Here is a 20,000-nt window from a genome sequence, read left to right as displayed (position 1 = left end):
ACTCTCAAAAATTGATGGAGGTATTTTTGTCTGTTTATATGAACACAGAGGTGACTTGTAATCAGGCTGAACGGGCACACACAGGCAGACAGTCCTCTGCTCTATACAGGGCCCTGCTGCATGCTGCAGTGTCTCAGCACTCACACACACATCTGCTGGGCCAACGAGCAGCAGAGAGAAGGAAGAGAGGGATGAGCAAGAGGGGGGCGGAGGTGAAGTTCAAATGAGTGTGTGTGTGTGTGTGTGTGTGTGTGTGTGTGTGTGTGTGTGTGTGTGTGTGTGTGTGTGTGTGTGTGTGTGTGTGTGTGTGTGTGTGTGTGTGTGTGTGTGTGTGTGTGTGTGTGTGTGTAGATGTCAGTGGTGGATAAAGTACAACAATGTTGTACTTAAGTAAAAGTATCAATACTGCAAAGTAGAAATACTCTGTTACAAGTAAAAGTCCGGTAATCAAAATTCACTTGAGTAAAAGTACAAAAGTAGGCATCAAAATATACTTAAAGTACAAAAAGCAAAATACTCATTATGCAGAATGTCCCGTTTCACAAGTTATCCCATGTCTAAGATGTATAAATAATCTTTTGAAAATAGCAGATCTACAAGCTCACAACGCACATGATTTGTGACAATAATCAAAATCTACAAAGTAACTAGTAACTAAAGTTTTCAAATAATTGTAGTGGATTAAAAGTACAATATTTGTCTCTGAGATTTAGTGGAGTAGAAGTAAACGTATAGAAAATCGGAAGAATTACAGTAAAGTAAAAGTACCTGAAAATTGTACTGTACTTACAGTACTTAGTTACTTTCCACCACTGGTGGATGTGTGTGTTTGTGTGTGTGTGTGTGTGTGTGTGTGTGTGTGTGTGTGTGTGTGTGTGTGTGTGTGTGTGTGTGTGTGTGTGTGTGTGTGTGTGTGTGTGTGTGTGTGTGTGTGTGTGTGTGTGTGTGTGTGTGTGTGTGCGCGCGCGCGCGTGCGTGAGTGAGTGGGGGGCTGACTGAACACATAATATTGAATGAAATAGTAAAAGATGAAAATGCAAAAGGCCATAATAAACGAGTGATGTGAAGCATAGAGCTCCATTCGTCTCTTTCTGCGAGAGACAATTCAACTTCCAAACCGAGGCGGAGGAGAATGGAAGAAGGACGAATAATGGAGGGATTGAAAGGACGGTGTGATGATCGGGACAAATTGGCCGTAAATCTCAGGAATGGATCAGAAATGGTTGGCTGACGCCAGAGGACATTTCAACAGGCAGGGGAGAAGAAATGGGGGAGGGAGAGAGAGAGAGGGAGAGAGAGACAATCAGACAGAATTATAGCAGTGGTGTAAAGCAACCAAGTACATTTACTCAAGTACTGTACAGTACAATCTTTACTTTAGTGGAGTATTTCCAATTTTCTGTACTTTTACTTCTACTCCACTACATCTCAGAGGCAAATATTGTACTTTTACTCCACCACAATTATTTGAAAACTTTAGTTACTAGTTACTTTGCAGATATACATGATTATATTATAAAACATAACATTAACCACTTTAGCCCTATTTTATACCTATAGGCTATTTGAAAATAGCCGATCTACATGCTCACAACGTGTCGCATCGCGACGCGTTGTGAGCTTGTAGATCTGCTATTTTCAAACATTTTAGTACTTTTACTTTTGGTACTTTAAGTACATTTTGATGCCAATACTTTTGTACTTTTACTCAAATAAATTTAGAATTCTGGACTTTAACTTGTAACAGAGTATTTCTATATTGCAGTATTGATACTTTTACTTAAGTAAAGAATTTGAGTACTTTTTCCACCACTGAGAGAAAGAGACACAGAGAGAGAGAGAGAGAGAGAGAGAGAGAGAGAGAGAGAGGGGATAACCCAAGTCTCTCTCTCAGCTCTCCGGTGTGAGCAAATAGATGGCGAATAGCGAAAAGCGAATAGATGGAAAAGAAGGAGAGGTCGTGTCATGGTGGCTGTGTGGATTCTCAAGGTGCAATATTCTTCATCTCTCTGTGGCCGTGACAGGACCTAATACATTTGTTTCAGATATAGAAAATTAATTTTCTAATATTAAAAAGGTCAGAGAGGAGAGCACGGCAATGCATGGCCCCCTTTGTCATCCTTAACAAATTATCCAAAATGGCAGTGTCAGATTGGCGTGGGGATATGTCAGCCCGGGTGATGAATGCTCCCAGTAATCAGCCAATCAAAAATAATTCTTCTTCTTGCTTTTGATAAACGAGCTGGAAAAAGCAAGCGCTTTATAGCGATCGAGATGATGGGTCCATTTGTTACTTTTGTTCTCTTTTCCCCCCCCCAAACCTTTCCTTTCGCTCTCTCTCTCTCTCTGTTCTCTTTTCAAAACAAACACCATGGGTAGCCGCATGGGGAACAGATTATTGCTCTTTGCATCACTGACTCTTTCGGCCATTTCCCCCCCCCCCCCCCCCGATGACCAATGCTCAGATGTGTGTGGATGGTAAATGATGGAATCTCATGGAATCGTTTACGGTGCCCTTGGCCGGTCAGATGTATGGTGTAGAGTGAGTGTGAGCGAGAAGTTTTTGGAAGTAACAACACACAACACTTCCATCCATCAATCTAAGTACAGTATGTTTTAACCCATTTAATCCGTTTTTTAGATTTCTTTGGCTATGCAAAAATAGCAGATCTACAAGCTCATAGCGCGCTATGAGCTTGTAGAACTGCTATTTTTTTTTAACATTTTGAAAAGTGGTGCAAATCTTTGAATATATACATTTTTTACTCAAATCTTTGCTTCTGGGGGTCCCTGGAACAACATATTTTCAGATGGGGGGGGGGGGGGGGGGGTCAGCGGCCAAATACATTTCATTTTGGAGGTCCTTGACAGTTTGGGAACCACTGATTCTTTTTTTTCCTTTTTTTTTAAATGGTTAGGATTTAGAAGACATTTGTAGAATATATATTCATAGATTTGCACACATTTTCACAAAAATAGCAGATCTACAAGCTCTTGGCGCGGCACTCGGTGCCACGCTATGAGCTTGTATATCTGCTATTTTTTTAATAGCCAAAGAAATCTAAAAATGACACACAGATGTGTTCCTGGTAAAGGGAGAATAACAGTGTTTTGTCTAATAGGACATCATCGATTATATGGCTTTGGTATTACAATTTAGGTGTAAGGTCACTCACTTAAGTAAATGTCACAATATCATTTAGGTTATGTCCGGGGGTTGTAAAAACGCCGTTCAGTAGAGGCTTGCCGAACACAGTTTGGCTGATGTTGGAATATTTTTCAAATAAAAGTTTCGAGCCATCAATTCCAATGCAAAGTGTATTGTTGTTGCTGCTGCAAACATTGATTCAAATGGCACTTGTCTGGGAGCTTGCTGCAAGTTATTTAAGTTATTGCCGGAATAGAACAAGCAAGCTATTTCCCCGCAGAAAGTGAGCGCCGCTGAATTCACAATGATGGAGAATCACTCCAGAGTGATGTGCATTTCTGTCGGCGGAGAATGCCTGGTGGAATTTTAAACGGAATGGTTTGCTTTGCGATGATGTGCCTCTGAATTACTCTCACCCTGTGTGCATTGAACAACAATCATTGAGTACGTGCAGAAGTAATGAACAACCAAAGAAGCACAATGTATACTCAATGTTTGTGAAATAATCCAAAGGGAAATGCTACCCAGTTGCAAACCACATCACCGGTTCTTGTACAGACTGAGGTATGAAATCATCTGAACAGACACACACACAACCTGGAGGCCACTTTGCCCTATTGCTAGCATAATAGATCCACTGCCTTGCTATTGGGTTTGTTGATCTCAATAACAAAATTTGGGCGGTAGTGGCTCACGGGTAGAGTGGCCGGTAGCGCGGCCGGATGGCGACCGTGAGGTTCCCAGTTCAATCCCAGGCTCCCTCATAGTATAGTGTCGAAGCGTCCTTGAGCAAGACGCTGAACCCCTACAGTAATTGCTCCCGATGAGCAGTTTGGTGCCTTACATGGTTTCCTCCGCCATCGGTGTGTGTGTGTGAATGGGTGAATGTAGTGCACAATCTATGTAAATCGCTTTGGATAAAAATGCTATATAAATGCACCATTTACCATTTATTTGTGCTTAATTTGATTTATTTTCACGATTTTATCTATTATTTGCATTGTCTTCTTATTTAGTCATTGTCAATTCCCCCTGTGTAATGCAATCCTCCATGTTGCAAACCCTCACTGTTGGCCTAGACTAGAGTCATCACATGCCGTCTCCGATACACGATACATTGAGTGCCCGGCTGCTTCTTTTCACCTGACGGTGAATAGTTTCATCAGGAGAGCGTAACGTGTGTGGAGAGGGTCTCATCTTTTCCAAATCCCATCCATGCTGTAACAGGCCTCACGACCAGCCAGTAGGAGTCGCTAGCGCAAGAGCACGATTGCCTGCCGGCTTCCCACCTGTGTTTCGCCTAGGCCAGGGGTCTTCAACAGGGGGTCCGGGACCCCTAGGGGGTCCTCAGAGTTACTACAGGGGGGCCGCCAAATCTTTGTGATTTTTACATTAACCACTTCACCCAAGCATCCCTATTCTGAGAAGAACTTTAGCCAAAAATAGCAGATCTACAAGCACACAACGCCTCGCACTGCGAGGCGTTGTGTGCTTGTAGATCTGCTATTTTCGGCAGAGAGATCTGGTGTAGGTGGAAAAAAAGAGCAGACCAAGTACAGAGTGAAAGGTCTAGTTTACTTAGTATGGACGGTTTATGTGGTTGAAAGTCTGAAAACACACATTAACATGAATCCGACACTGATGACAGTGTCTGTCAAACAAGTCAATGAAGCTATGAAATCTATGAAAAGATTATATTCTATACAATATATAATGGGGGTCCCTGCTTTATCTCTCTCTCAGCCAAGGGGTCCTTGGCCTGAAAACGTTGAAGACCCCTGGCCTAGGCAAGCTTAAGGCATCGCCGTAGAGATCTTCACCCATGGGGTCTCTGTTGCCTGATCACACCCAGACGCCCGACGATCACGTCTCCTATTACTGAAACACTCGTCCAAACCCTGCCAGCAGTGTGACGATTATGACAGCAGAGCAAACCGCCTGAACCGCATGAATATGGTCAATTAGCCTCCAAGCCATCAGTGTGAGGCGGGCATTGGGGTGGGGGGGTGCGGGGTGGGGAGCAGTTGGGGGGGTCACTATACAGAGATGGCACTGAGACCTGCATCTGGGAGCCCCCAGACATGACCGTGTGTCTGATGGGATTAACTGGCTAGAGAGAGAGAGAAAGTGTGTGCGCATGCAAGAGAGAGAGAGAGAGAGAGAGAGAGAGAGAGAGAGAGAGAGAGAGAGAGAGAGAGAGGAATGGGCTACAAATCCTCCAGCTAAACTCTTCAAAGCTGTAGAAATCCAATGCACAGACATCAGTGATACAGGGGGGGGGCGGAGGGCAGGTATATACAGTACCAGAGAGCTGATGTGATGGTCATGGATGAAGAGAGGAGCTGGGAGAGTGAATAGAAGTCACGTGACTGATAGGAATGGATTTAGGAGACATAAGGTCCATGAATCTGCTGACTAGGGGGGGCTACTAGTACGTATATCAGTCTGGCCAGAGTAATCAGAATTACACAGTGGAGCTGAGGGGCTTGGTTCTGCCACATGGGCCGAGGCCAGACCCCAGGAAATGCACCGAGTTTTAGAATGCAATGCGAAGTGACGTGAGCATCTGGCAGCAACGTATGTGACTATGAGGGGAGAATGCATATGTAAGCATATGGGCATATAGCAAGCCTACCTATATCTGTGCATCTTTGTGCAAAGTGCTCATGAGAGGACACCTGTTTATCTGTGCCGAGCTGTAGTAATCGTGTATTCAGGCGTGTGTGTGTGTGTGTGTGTGTGTGTGTGTGTGTGTCTATGTTGAGTGAGAGAGTGAGAGTGAGAGTGAGAGTGAGAGAGAGAGAGAGAGAGAGAGAGAGAGAGAGAGAGAGAGAGAGAGAGAGAGACACAGAGATATTCAGACAGATAGACAGACAGACAGACAGATAGAGAGAGAGAGACAGAGAGAGAGACAGAAAGAGAGACAGACAGATAGACAGACAGACAGACAGACAGACAGAGACAGACAGAGACAGAGACAGACAGACAGACAGACAGACAGACAGACAGACAGACAGACAGACAGACAGACAGACAGACAGACAGACACAGACACAGACACAGACACAGACATGAGTGGATCACCCTGCCATGACGGAGTCTATATCGATCAGTGTGTCAGTGCTGGGGGGACTGGGGGGGGGGGAAGGTTAATCTGGCCAACGCCAGCCCCAGCGCCTCCTCGCCCAGCCCCCCCCCCCCCCCCCCCCGGCCCTCGGCCCGCCCCGTACCCGCCCCGGTCCACGCTCCCCTCTCTTATCAGGATTAGAGGAGTGTACGAAAGGGCAGAGTATTCCCAGGACTCGCGCTGACCTTCAGTAATCCCACCAAACCTGCCGTGCACGCTTGTAATTAACATCAGGAACAAAAGAGAAAAAATACCGCACCGCTAGCCCCCCCAAGTCTTTAACCCTTTAAGACCGGGAACGCATCGGTGTCATTTTTTTTATTTCTTTGGCTATTCAAAAATAGCAGATCTACAAGCTCATAGCGCGGCACTCGTTTTTTTATTTTTTAAAAAGAATTGAGAACATGTGTGCATATCTTTGAATATATATATATATATAAAATTTTAACTCACATATTTGCTTCTGGGGGTCCCTGGAACAACATATTTTGAGATGGAGGGCGTTCGCGGACAAATATATATCATATCATTGAGAATCACTGATATTATAGCAACAACTTCTTTTTTTTTTAAATAAATATATTCAAAGATTTGCACAGATGTTCACGATTTTTCAAAAAAATAGCCAAAAGAAATCTAAAAATGACACACAGATGCGTTCCCGGTCTTAACGGGTTAACGTTCCTCTGAACAAAAAGACTAAGAATTACGGAGGAGAGAAAGTTACAGTACAGCATAGTGTGCTGAAAGGTTGAGGTTGAGAGCAGAGCGTATGTATGAGACTTTGCTGCCGTAATATGTTTCTTCAATGGCCAGGAGAGCCGGGGCTGACATTCTAGGAGGTGCTGACTGGACCTATCAATCCCCCCATGCAGCACCCGCGGTCCCTGAGCAGGGTGCATGGGCAGAGAACATGCTGAAGCAAGCAAGGGAGCAAAAACTGTAACTCACTGTATGTAGCAGGAATGTGTGTGTTGTGGAGGTCGGGAAAAGTTGAGTTTGGGGGTTCAATGTTGAGGAAGGAAACGAGGAAGTGGTGTGTGTGTGAGTAAGTAAGTGGGTCGAAGCGGCTTATTGTTGGTATCAGCAGAGCAACGAGGGCGTCTATCCCCCCCCTTTACGAGGCACTGGACCAGGGAGATGGATTGCTGAGGTTGGAGCGTCACACCTATACCGTCATCTACTGTACCAGTACTTCCTGCACGTCTTAAGCTGTGCTAGTCATAAGCTGAGTTGGCGGCGCACGAGGATAGAACCCAGAACCTTGGGTTTCAAAGACGAGTTATCTACTGCCTGAGCTACCCGGACACTGTGCTGTGTGCAGTATGGCCTATTGGCCCAATGTCAGCTCTCACGGACTGATGAATGTTGACACATAGGTCGTCATAGGTCCCAATAGGGACTCAGAGCTGTCCCTCTGTAATGTCGGCAAGTATGCGAGAACTCTTTCGCAGACTTTTAGAGCCCTTTATGCATGGGAAATAGATGGGCCTCAATACGTACTCGACCAGAGATTTGATATTTCATAGAAGCAGTGAAGGAGGATTGGGCATCCCTTATTTAAAATGGATCTTTACAGCTACGAGAATAAACCATCTTTTGCGCATGCTGAACAATGACGATCCTGCGGTCCGAGAAGAGGCACAGGTTTCACTTCCCCTGGACTTAACAAAGCGCAAGGTCCCACACACAACATCAGAGGCCAGATTCCTGGGATTCAGGAAGAAGCACAGAAGGAAACTGAACACACGCGCCCGGGGGTTTGGAGTGGGCTCGGACCGGCCTGATCTTAACGACCTGTGCAACAGCGTGCATATACACCTGAGCTGAAAGAATGCAGCAGATCATGCGGTTTGAGGTCAGTGACGCATCAATCTAGGGAAACCATTCGGTAAAAAAGGGGGGGCACCACCTCCTTTTTTGTGTAGAAAGAGGCACTCGGTTTGACTCCTCCCCTTTCTTAGCCCACTTCCTCCAAGGTGCTTCTGTGGTTATTTCTTCTAACAACAACATCACATCTTTAGGGCAGTGGTGCTGACAGATTCTAATCTGTCTTGAGAGATTAGTGACGCATTAATCAATCACTGATTAAAACATCTGTGCACAGGCAGTATTAAACACCGATGAGAACATCATACAAGTGCTAAATCCCCACAACCGTAGACGTGACATTCTTGAGTACTATTAGATGGGACACTTCAGTGTCCACTCAAAATAAAAAATAATTTCCATCATTGAATTGACTTTATATTTCCTGTTTATGTACTGTATGTGAAGCACTTTGTTAACCTGTGTTTGAAAAGTGCTATATAAATAAAGTTTATTATTGTTACAAAATGCAACAATAGACCACCGGTAATCCATTCTCAAGTTTACAATAAAAGCCAGATTCCAAGCTACCACTGAATACAACCTTGCCCTCTGGTACCCTTCACAACATGATGCATACTGTTTACTCCATAATAATCAAGAACAGGAATCTATTATGAATAGCTGCTCTGCTTTCAAGGGACTCTATACGGCACACCACAATCGCAACGTGGGTGCTATTGTTAAAGAACTGCACCGCGTGCCACTGGACAACAAATACATTTCCATATTAACCCATTAAGTCCTGAAGCCGATTCTACATGTCTCCTAAAATCCCAACAGTATTCTGAAAAACATATGTTTCTATAAGGACCCCCAAAATTATATGTATTTGGCCACGGACCCCCATCTCAAAATATTTTGTTCCAGGGACCCCCCAAAAGCAAAGATTTGAGTAAAAATGTTCACTTTAAAAAATATATATTCAAAGATTTGCACACATTTTCAAGATTCTTCAAAAATAGCAGATCTACAAGCTCATAGCGCGGCATATATAGCCGCGCTATGAGCTTGTAGATCTGCTATTTTTGAATAGCCAAAGTGTAAAATAATGCTTTTTTGGCCCAAATAAAAAAATTACACAGATGCGTTCCAGCTCTTAATGGGTTAACAAAACTGTTCAAACTGACTGGTTTGCCTTGATAGAACAATAAATTTAACGATGTGGTTGAGAGCCCTCCTAATACTCCGGATGTGATCATGATTAATGAAACCACCAGTTTAGAAATTGGATGTTCCTTTGACATGTACATGATCTACTTGCTTTAGCTGTAAAATAATCAAATACCAACCACATGCAGAGACCAGCCATCTCTGCATGTGGGTATAATTGCAAAACAATTGCTTTGATATTTTGGCAGACAAGGGCGTGTGCATAAGATGTGTGTGTGTGTGTGTGTGTGTGTGTGTGTGTGTGTGTGTGTGTGTGTGTGTGTGTGTGTGTGTGTGTGTGTGTGTGTGTGTGTGTGTGTGTGTGTGTGTGTGTGTGTGTGTGTGTGTGTGTGTGTGCGTGCGTGCGTGTGTGTGTGTGTGTGTGTGTGTGTGTGTGTGTGTGTGTGTGTGCGGACTACAAATTGTTTGGTCTGGCAAAAAGAAGGGCAAAACAATTATTCAAATTTTGCTCTGTGTCTGCTATTATTGGCAGTCATTGCTTTGGAAAAGACACATTCAACCTATAGCATAACTAGTAGTCTGCTTGCGTCTGCTTGTGCTTATACAGACACATATAAGTGTGATCATGAACTTGCATTGCATTTTGACTCTGATATATTTGGATTTGGATTCATTCCTTTAATCGAAAATGTAATACGTGTACTGTAAGTACAACGTTAACCCATTACAACAGGGAATGCATCTTTATAACCACTCAAAACCCTTATTTTATACTTTGGCTGTTAAAAAATAGCAGATCTACAAGCTCATAGCACGGCACTCGGTGCCTATGAGCTTGTAGATCTGCTATTTTAGAAAAATCGTGAAAATGTGTCAAAATCTTTGAATTTATGTATTTTTAAAGCAAACATGTTTTACTAAAATCTTTCCTTCTGGGGGTCCCTGGAACAAAACATTTTCAGACGGGGGTCGGCGGCCAAATACATATAATTTTGGGGGTCCTTGACATGAAAAAGTTTGAGAACCACTGAGGTTTTTCCAGAAAACTGTTAGGATTTAGAAGACATTTTGTAGAATGGGAACCTCAGGCCTTAATGGGTCAATAGGTGTTGGTTTCACAGAGTTAAAGAGAAGGTTGGTTTGCTTACCGGGTCTTGGTTCATCTGGACTATGAGTTGTTTGACAGCGTGCAGTGTGGGGTGGGCCCAGGGCGACGGGTCTTGCCAGTGACGGTTCAGGTCAAAACCCATTACGGAACACCTGGAGAGACACACGCACGCACGCACGCACACACACACACACACACACACACACACACACACACACACACACACACACACACACACACACACACACACACACACACACACACACACACACAAAACAACTATTGTTATACGTCTGTCCATTGCTGAGATGTGGGTGATCATCTTGGGAGTGAGACTGTGTTGATATGAACGGCGAGGTGACCATCTTTATCCACCTTCTATCAATAGACTTCAGTGGGAGAGCGAGCTAATGCAAATGGGTCCTTTGAGTGGTTAAACAATCACTATCAACAACAGCGTAGCCGTCGTCACTGTCAGGACTAACCAGCTGGGATTATAAATTGTATAGGACGCACCAGTGGGGCCCTGCCACTAGATGGCACTCATCAACACAGCGGGAGGGAGGGGAGCGGTGGTGCTCGAAGCTTATCAGGCGTGCATTAGTATTCCTGGGGCCCAGCCTATTAAGTAAAAGGCAATTATGAAGAAGGGGAGAGAGAGAGAGAGGAGAAGAAAGGAGGAGAGAAGAGACGATGCCCATCGAGCTGCAGCCACGGCTGCTAAAGATGGAGTGGAGTGAGTGGATGTGGACACACTGGTATAGAGTAAGCAGCCCTGTAGCTAACAGCTGTCTGCTCACAGATGCAGCGCTTCCAGCATTATGAAACTGTGAACCCTAAATAAATAATCCCACGTAAATCTTTATTAGGTTTATTTAATTCTAAGAAAGTACAAATCCATGTGTACACTAAATGAATTATAACACTGAGGATTTTTAATGGGTAGGCTGCAGCCCCTTTAACCTGCTGATGCATTCAAATCAACCATTGTAATTGTGCATGTGTGCATTAACCACTTAAAGCCCAAGTCTAGACTTGTGTTGACATGTGTGTACTGTTACTGTGTCTGTGCAAGCATTTGTATTCATGTGTGTGTGTGTGTGTGTGTGTGTGTGTGTGTGTGTGTGTGTGTGTGTGTGTGTGTGTGTGTGTGTGTGTGTGTGTGTACCTGTAGTTGCCCACATAGACTCCATCTGGGTTGAGCATGGGCACGATCTTAAAGATCACATGATCTCTCAGGACCTGAGCCACAGGGTGCGGGCTCACCAGAAAGTCAATCACTCCTATAAAAGCAAGCACACACACACACGCGCACACGTGCACATGTGCACACGCACACACGCGCACGCACACACACACACACACACACACACACACACACGCACACACACACACACACACACACACGCACACGCACACGCACACGCACACGTACACACAGAGAGTGAGATTGACTTGAAAAGAAAACTGAAGGTGGCCGGCAGTTAATTGAGTTTTGAGAAACAAAAGCAGGAAGGACGCGGAGGGGGTGTGGTCACAATCAGGGAGGAATGGGGGACGTCAAGGCTCAATCGATACAAATGGAATGGAGCCGACAGCAATGGAACACACAGCCAACTCCCTATCTGATCTGTGATGATGCACTCACACACGCACGCGCACACACAATCACACACACACACACGCGTGCACGCAGACACAAACGCAGCACGCACGCACACAATATAGAGAGATAAATAAATAACAACACAGCTTGCTGATAGATAGATAGATAGATAGATAGATAGATAGATAGATAGATAGATAGATAGATAGATAGATAGATAGATAATTGTGTACTTCTATATTTTATACTTATATTGTGTATATAATTACTTACCGTACTTACAGACAGACAGACAGACAGACAGACAGACAGACAGACATAAGTACATACATACAGACAGACAGACAGACAGACATAAGTACATACATACAGACAGACAGACAGACAACACGCACAGTAAGGAGAGAATGAGTGCGAACGAGAGAGAAACAAATATTTTATTTTCTTCTTTAAGCCATTGGCTCCTCTTGTTTCATCCAGCCCTCCCCAAACCTTCCCTCACTCCTGCACCTCGTTAACGCTAATTGCCTTCTAACAATCTGCCTGGCTGAGTCAAAGTGGTGGAGAGGGACCAATGACAAGGGCATGGCAGTGCCCTCCATCCTTCCTTCCTTCTCACCGCTCCATCCATCCATCCCCTCCTCCTTCACAGGTTGTGCTAAGAAGAGTCTGAGCTAAAGGAGGAAGGAGGCTGTCAGAGAGGAGCTGACAGGTCCAGTCGCCTCAGGTCTGTGTTGAGGGTATAGCCTATGGCGGTGACACCTTTAAGGGGATCACTGGTTAAAGAAAGACGGCAATGTTCCAAAACCAAAGAGGCTTCACGTACATTAGCGCGGAAACCTAATTCGCCTTTTTTTCCACCACGAGGGCGCCCGCCGCCCTTCCTTGTCAACCTTTTGATGTATTTGCAGTGCAGGAGGCTGAGAGCATACAGTATACAGAGGAAATTCAATAGTAATTGCCCCATTATTGGATTTAGGACTTTTCGTTTTCCTCCTTCAAATGTACTCTACTGATACCCACACAAGGACTAGATAACAGGACCTTGGAAGCAGTGTGTGATGATCTCTAGAGATGAGGTTTACGTGTGCCTTCTTTGACCATTACGATTTGCATGGTTTTGACACTGGAAATATTCAGTTTAAAGGTTCTATGACATTCATTTTCACTTTTTTTTATGACCTCAATTACACCTAAAAAAAACTAAACTTTGAACATTCAGTGGATTTCCTGTGGTCTGTTTTTTTTTGAATAATTAGGCTGAAAAGTAATCTGGGATTGGCCCCTTGACTTTGATGTCATAGTCACTTAATCCCGCCCCCTCTCCTCCCCGCCCCTCCCATATCCTTTCCTTTGGGGGGGGGGCGGAGCAGAGGCGATGATTGACAGGTAAAATCCCTCAACAGTGACACCCGGAGGCAAAGATTACTTTTGATGTTGAAAAGGCTTTAGAAATGTGAGAGAAACACCTGCAATGGCTAACTGGAGAGGTATTTTCAGATAAAACTTTTAATACACGTTTGAAGTCAAAGACTTTTAATGTGTTGTAAAACTGAATGTCATGAAACCAACCTTTAGATGAATTCTAGAATGGTGGTTTGGACACGAGGGTTAAAGGAATAGTTCACCCAAAACTACTTATTTTCTATCAGTTACACACCACATGAAGCATTGAATTCATGGAGATTTCTTTGTTTTAACGCATTCCTAAGCCAATAATTTGTTGACCGGGTGTATTTCCGGTAGGAGACTCAAAGAGTCTCCTTTGTGTCTCCTACCGGAGACATTAGCATCTCTCCGCCGGTAATCAAATTATTGGCTTAGGAATGAGACAAAAACAAAAAAATCTCCATGATATTCAATGCTTTACGGGGTGTGTAATTGATAGAAAATAAGTCATTTTTGGGGGTGAACTACTAGCCTGGCTCCAGCCCCTGAAATTGTTAGCCTCTTCAGGGTCTGATGACGCTGTAGAAGGCGGGGTTTTCTCGGTTGAAAATCCGGCTCAATCGGGATCGGTTTAATCCAGTATGAACCAATCGCTAAAGAGTCCCACTTTGGCCACGCCCCATCTCAGAAAACGGCTCCACTGAGAGGGCTTTCAGACTGAATAATGGAGTGAAACGAAATGAAAATTCAGGCTGAGTGTCAGGCTAGTGAACTAACTACCCCTTTAAGCGCAAATTGATGCTTTACCGTAACGTCACAGTCGTACAATGAAGTATTAAGCATGTGTTTAAGACTTTACCTTGACAGATAAAAGAGGCAGGAGATTCTCCGGGGTGAACACGAGCTGTTAGGAAGACCAGCCTCTTCTCTTTATCCGGACCCATGTGGACTAGAGAGAGAGAGAGAGAGAGAGAGAGAGAGAGAGAGAGAGAGAGACTTAGTCCGACCACATTTATATTCAAGGAACATGTAGGTCAGAGATGTATAGCTTGTACTCTATCAGGTGTGAGATTGACAGTTCCAAGGTTACCGATGATGCGGGTCGGGTCAGAAGATAAAATGACCTGGCTCATACTTTTTTTTCCCAGTCAGCCACACATGAATCAAACATTAAATCAGCCACACAGTGTGTGGAATATTCAACAGGTGTAGAGAATTAAACAACCACATCAGGTCAGGATCGGCGGAAAACAGAACGACAGAGATAGTTATTTTCAAGGTCAGACAATCTATAGGGGGAAAGAAAGCTGTACAGATTTCTCTCCTGAACTCTTTTTTTGGACAGATGCATTGTATTAAAAAACATTTTGTTGACATTTTATTTTCCTTTGGGTCACAATGCAACGTGGGTGAAATAACATATATTTCTATCCCACGATTTTTGTTACACATTTTTTCACCCAGTGCCAATTGCCTAATATGCTGTAATCCTGGGCGCTACTCTCCCTCTGCCAGCCTGGGGAGAGCCCCGAACTGAGCTCATGCTTCCTTCAATGCATGAGGAGTTAGCAGTCCACTGCTTATCACCTGACAGGGGCGAGTTTCCCCCGGTAGGACGTAGCGTGTGGAAGGAACACGTTATCCCAACCAGTTCCTTTCCCCTCCATCAGGCGCCCCGGCTGACCAGGGGGAGGCAGTATAGAGACCAGGATTACAGCATGTTTTTGATGAGAACACAGGGAAGAACATGCATACTCCACACAGAGAGGCCCTTTCGCCAACCCCACCTATAGGTTATGGGCACTGATGACATAGAGGAGAGAACACGCCCGCAGCATCCCCGGCGGGAATCGAACCCAGGACCTTCTAGCTGGGGTGATAGCGCAACCGACTGCGCCACCGTGCCCTCATGAAACAACATTTTTAAACAGGATGAGATTACACATTGGGTTGGGACCATTTGGGTGCCTGTTTGAAAACATTTCAGAAGTTCTGGAGAGAATGACTGGATTATTGATAGGTTAACACAGACTATTATGACTATATACTGGAATTTCTGTCAGGATCAATAAAGTATCTATCTATCTAGATAGCCTATGATATATCTGAACCCACAGCAACAGAACTGAGCACCCATCTCTATCCATCTCATCAAAACATAATTACTTAATACATTTAAAGATGCTGTGTCAGACCGCAAGAGTAGTTATCAGTGAAACATTAAGAACATTAAGCATACAAGTGAAGCAGCAAAAGAAAAAATAATTATATTGTTATTGTATCATCAAATAAAAACAACTTTATTTTAATAGAGTGAATTTTTATTATGAAGGGCTTCTATTACTCAAGCAGAATATTAAGCAAAATCTCCATGTTGCATTCCCACAAGAGAAACTACGGAGGACAACATTTTGTTGTTTTCTTGGCCCAGTGTTTCTGTACTGATCTGCTGTTGCTAATGGACAAAAGTGATTGCGGGCCTCATTGCTATGTACACAAACTTAATATCTTATTGATTCTCTCACCCACTTTCTTGCTGAGCAGAGAAAATGCTAATTAGCAACAGGCTATGCACCTTTTCCCTCTCTTTAATTCCAATTTAGCCCCCAGAGCTGGGTGTGTGTGTGTGTGTGTGTGTGTGTGTGTGTGTGTGTGTGTGTGTGTGTGTGTGTGTGTGTGTGTGTGTGTGTGTGTGTGTGTGTGTGTGTGTGTGTGTGTGTGTGTGTGTGTGTGTGCATGTTTGTACGGTTAGGGGTTGTAAACAAAAAAGTCGTTTTAAGAACTCTCCATTTCATTTTTATTTCTCTCTCTCTCTGACTCTCTCTCTCTCTCTCTCTCTCTCTCTCTCTCTCTCTCTCTCTCTGCCCTTCACAGAGACAAATGGCTTTGCCATTCAGGAGTCTCCGTGGAGTGGGGCGGGCCGTTTGTTGTAAATGTGAGTGCTTGCGGTTTGGCCAGCCGCTGGGTGCTCGGCTGCCTGTGAAATTCCATCAGTTAGAAAATTCCACCTTGGCCTCGACCCCACGACACAGCAGAGGCTCCTGACGCAGGACCACGACGCCAGTCCTCACAGGCACACCGCACGTAGCACATGCACATGACACATGACGCACGCACACACGCACACTAACACACACATGCACACGCACGCACGCACGCACGCACGCACGCACGCACGCACACACACACACACACACACACACACACACACACACACACACACACACACACACACACACACACTAACTCAAATGTTTTGCTTAAGTAAAAGTATCAATACTGCAACGTAGAAGTACTCCGTTACAAGTACTAGTCCGGAATTCCAAATTGACTTGAGTAGAAGTACAAAAGTATTGGTATCAAAGTGTACTTAAAGAACCAAAAGTAAAAGTACTAATTAAAATGTTTGAAGATAGCAGATCCTCAAGCTCACAATGCGTCACGACGCAAATGATGTATATCTGCAAAGTAATTAGTAACTAAAGTTTTCAAATAATTGTAGTGGAGTAAAATTACAATATTTGCCTCTGAGATGTAGTGGAGTAGAAGTAAAAGTATAGACATTTGGAAGTACAGTACTTGAGTAAATATACTTAGTTACTTTACACCACTGCACACACGCACACAGATCAGTGCTGCTGGCAGTTAGGACATATAAAGCATATACCCAGGCATAGACTGCAGTACAGTACAACCCCCCTCCCCCCCTACAGTAAAACCAACAGTCCAGAAAGACGTGAGCCAGTGCCCGGCAGCCTCAGCTCCCAGTCGGTCGTACAGGGACTCAAACCATAATGCCTATGCTAGATTTACTCTCAGCGCTATAGCGTTGCCCTTGCTGCTTCATCAAAACAATCTCTTCCACCAGGCTCCTAGAGCTTATGGAGGATCCACTGTTTATCTAGCTCTGCTGCGTGTGTGTGTGTGTGTGTGTGTGTGTGTGTGTGTGTGTGTGTGTGTGTGTGTGTGTGTGTGTGTGTGTGTGTGTGTGTGTGTGTGTGTGTGTGTGTGTATGCTATGCATGCGTGCATCCACGAGCGAGACTATCCTCCACAGGGCACACCAGCGTCTTCCTTGCCGCAGCGGTTTGCGTTTATGCCTCTGCGTCTCTAGCCTGTATCTGCCTCTGCCCAGCCAAGCGTTCTAGCACCAAATTAAGCCATTAAGACCGGGAAAGCATCTGTGTCATTTTCCATTTTAACCACTTTAACCATTATCTTATACTCTGGCTATTCAAAAATAGCAGATTTACGAGCTTGTAGATCTGCTATTTTAGAAAAATCTTGAAAATGTGTGCAAATCTTTGAATATATACATATTTTTTTAAAGCGCGAACATTTGTAACTCAAATCTTTGCTTCTGGGGGATTCTACAAAATGTCTTCTAAACAGTTTTTTTTTTTTAAAAAACGTATGTTGCTATAATCAGTGTTTCAAACTGTATCATGTCAAGGACCCCCAAAATTATATGTATTTGGCCGCGGACCCCATCTCAAAATATGTTGTTCCAGGGACCCCCAGAAGCAAAGATTTGAGTAAAAAATGTTTGCCTTAAATATATATATTTATATATATTTTCACAATTTTTCAAAAAATAGCAGATCTACAAGCTCATAGCGCGGCACTCGGTGCCGCGCTATGAGCTTGTATATCTGCTATTTTTGAATAGCCTGAAAAGTGGTTAAAGTGGTTACACCGATGCGTTCCCGGTCTATACGGGTTAAGTCCCACAATTCCATAGGCACCGCACCGCCCTGAGGGGGCCCCGCGTTGGAAGTCAGTGCCTTTGCTGAGGCTGAACTTAAGGTACACTCTACTGTATGTATATGTAAAGGACACGTGAATTAATGGGTGTGATATGGATGTGTGGATACGAAGTTTATAAGGTTAGGGTCAGGTCAACCGCGGCGCCGTGCTGCATGCATGGCCCCCCCTGCCTGCCTCACCAAGCACAAGAGCTGCAGTGGCGTCCTCTGACCTGAGGGTGTCACTAGACATCAGCAGGGGGAGATAGCATGGCAAAAGAGAGAAGGAGAGATGGGGAAGGGAGGTGGGGGGGGGGGGGGGGGGGTTGAAATGTAGATCGTGAAAACCAGATAAAATAGCTGTCTATGCTTTACTGCAAAGATTTATTTTCACACCGTTTTTTTTTTGGTGGTGTTTGTGTGTGTGTGTGTGTGTGTGTGTGTGTGTGTGTGTGTGTGTGTGTGTGTGTGTGTGTGTGTGTGTGTGTGTGTGTGATTGGTACTACAGCGAAGAACAACTGTACTTCAACCACAGATGTCTTTTGTAAAGGAGTCCTGAGCCAAAAAAGTGTCAAACTGAAAAGTGTTACTTAAAGGAAGGGGAAACCTAATAGCATTCAACACCACCACCATTTTGCTTTTAAACCATAAGCTATTGCGCGTACTACGGTACAATTCCCCAAACAAATAAAAAAAGCAATGAACTTCATCGTTGTTGCTATTATTTATATGGCATGCATAACATTTTTATTGAACGATTTTATGATGGCCGGTGTCATATACTCTCATCTGTTTAAGAAAGTAGGTAGCTGATATATTGCACTCTTTTACCTTAGCGCTAGGTACAGTATACTCTTAGTTGCTTGTTTTAGAAGAGAATGCACTTAAGACTTCCGGTGGTTAGTAGTTTTCTTGCCTACCTGCCCTGCCAAGCCAAAGAGCAGTAACTACGTTTTTGGACACACCGACTTATTTGGGTATCCCAAAGGTCAAATTATCCTTTGTGATGTTGGGGGATAAACAATTACCTCAAGAACAGATGTACAATTAGTGTAATATCACTTATATGCCGATATCTCATTTGGCTGACCAGTTGAATCACTTTTAAACCCATTTTTCAGTGATTTTTGTTTTCGTAGTTACTGCACTCTGCCTTGGCAAGTATGTTGAATGCACTTATTGTAAGTCGCTTTTGATATAAGCTTCTGCTAAATGACTGTAATGTAATGTAATATACACTGTAAAGACTGAGAAGTCAAAAATGTCATCTGTCAAATCCTAAAACTATTCCACTACTCCATATTAATAAAATGTTGTTTTTTTTTATGGTGGCAGAACACCACAGGACTTGAAAAGCCAACACTGTGCAGTCCAAACAAGTTAAAAAAAGAAAAAGGAAAAATTCAATAAGTATCCACAGATTCCATTTAAGCCTATACTCTTGGGTTTGGTGTGAAAACCACCTTCTATTTATATTTTCCTCACAGAGAGTACCTATTAGTCGTCCTTGCCACTGCAATACTTCTTTCCCACTATACAGCAAAAGATGGCAGCTGGAAACTACTCTTGTCTCTTAGTAATGAAACACTGATAAAAGCCTAATCCATACTTTGTTTGTACGACCATATCTAGTTGAAAATGGGATATCTTTGGCGAGCGGCACGGTCGGAAGGACAAAGTATAAATTAGCCTTGACTCTGTCTCCACATAACCAGCATAGTCCTCTGTGGGACACAGTCACAGCCAGCTCCCAGTAACAGGAATGAGATCACACAGTAAAAAAAAACAGTGTTAACACATTAAGACAGGGAAAGCATAACCATTACCTTATACTTTGGCTATTCAAAAATAGCAGATATACAAGCTCATAGCGCGGCACCGAGTGCCGCGCTATGA

At 43.8% G+C, this 20,000-nt stretch overlaps 1 protein-coding gene across 1 annotated transcript in view; it reads right to left on the bottom strand.

Annotated features, from left to right (window-relative positions):
- agbl4 (AGBL carboxypeptidase 4) overlaps window positions 1-20,000 on the bottom strand; it is a gene marked incomplete at both ends in the record, with an annotated part of 599,805 nt that overhangs the window by 27,149 nt on the left and 552,656 nt on the right. Inside the window, 3 exons of the mRNA XM_084066101.1 lie at window positions 10,406-10,517; window positions 11,534-11,648; window positions 14,220-14,309. Of these exons, the coding sequence (XP_083922227.1) occupies window positions 10,406-10,517; window positions 11,534-11,648; window positions 14,220-14,309 (317 nt within the window). The remainder of the gene's footprint in view (window positions 1-10,405; window positions 10,518-11,533; window positions 11,649-14,219; window positions 14,310-20,000) is intronic.

The sequence above is a fragment of the Gymnoscopelus microlampas genome (assembly GCF_963454915.1).
Source record: "Gymnoscopelus microlampas genome assembly, chromosome: 9".
In the NCBI taxonomy this organism is placed as follows: Eukaryota; Metazoa; Chordata; class Actinopteri; order Myctophiformes; family Myctophidae; genus Gymnoscopelus; species Gymnoscopelus microlampas.
Note: the sequence above shows the minus strand (reverse complement) of the source record. Positions and strands in the feature narration are given on the sequence as shown.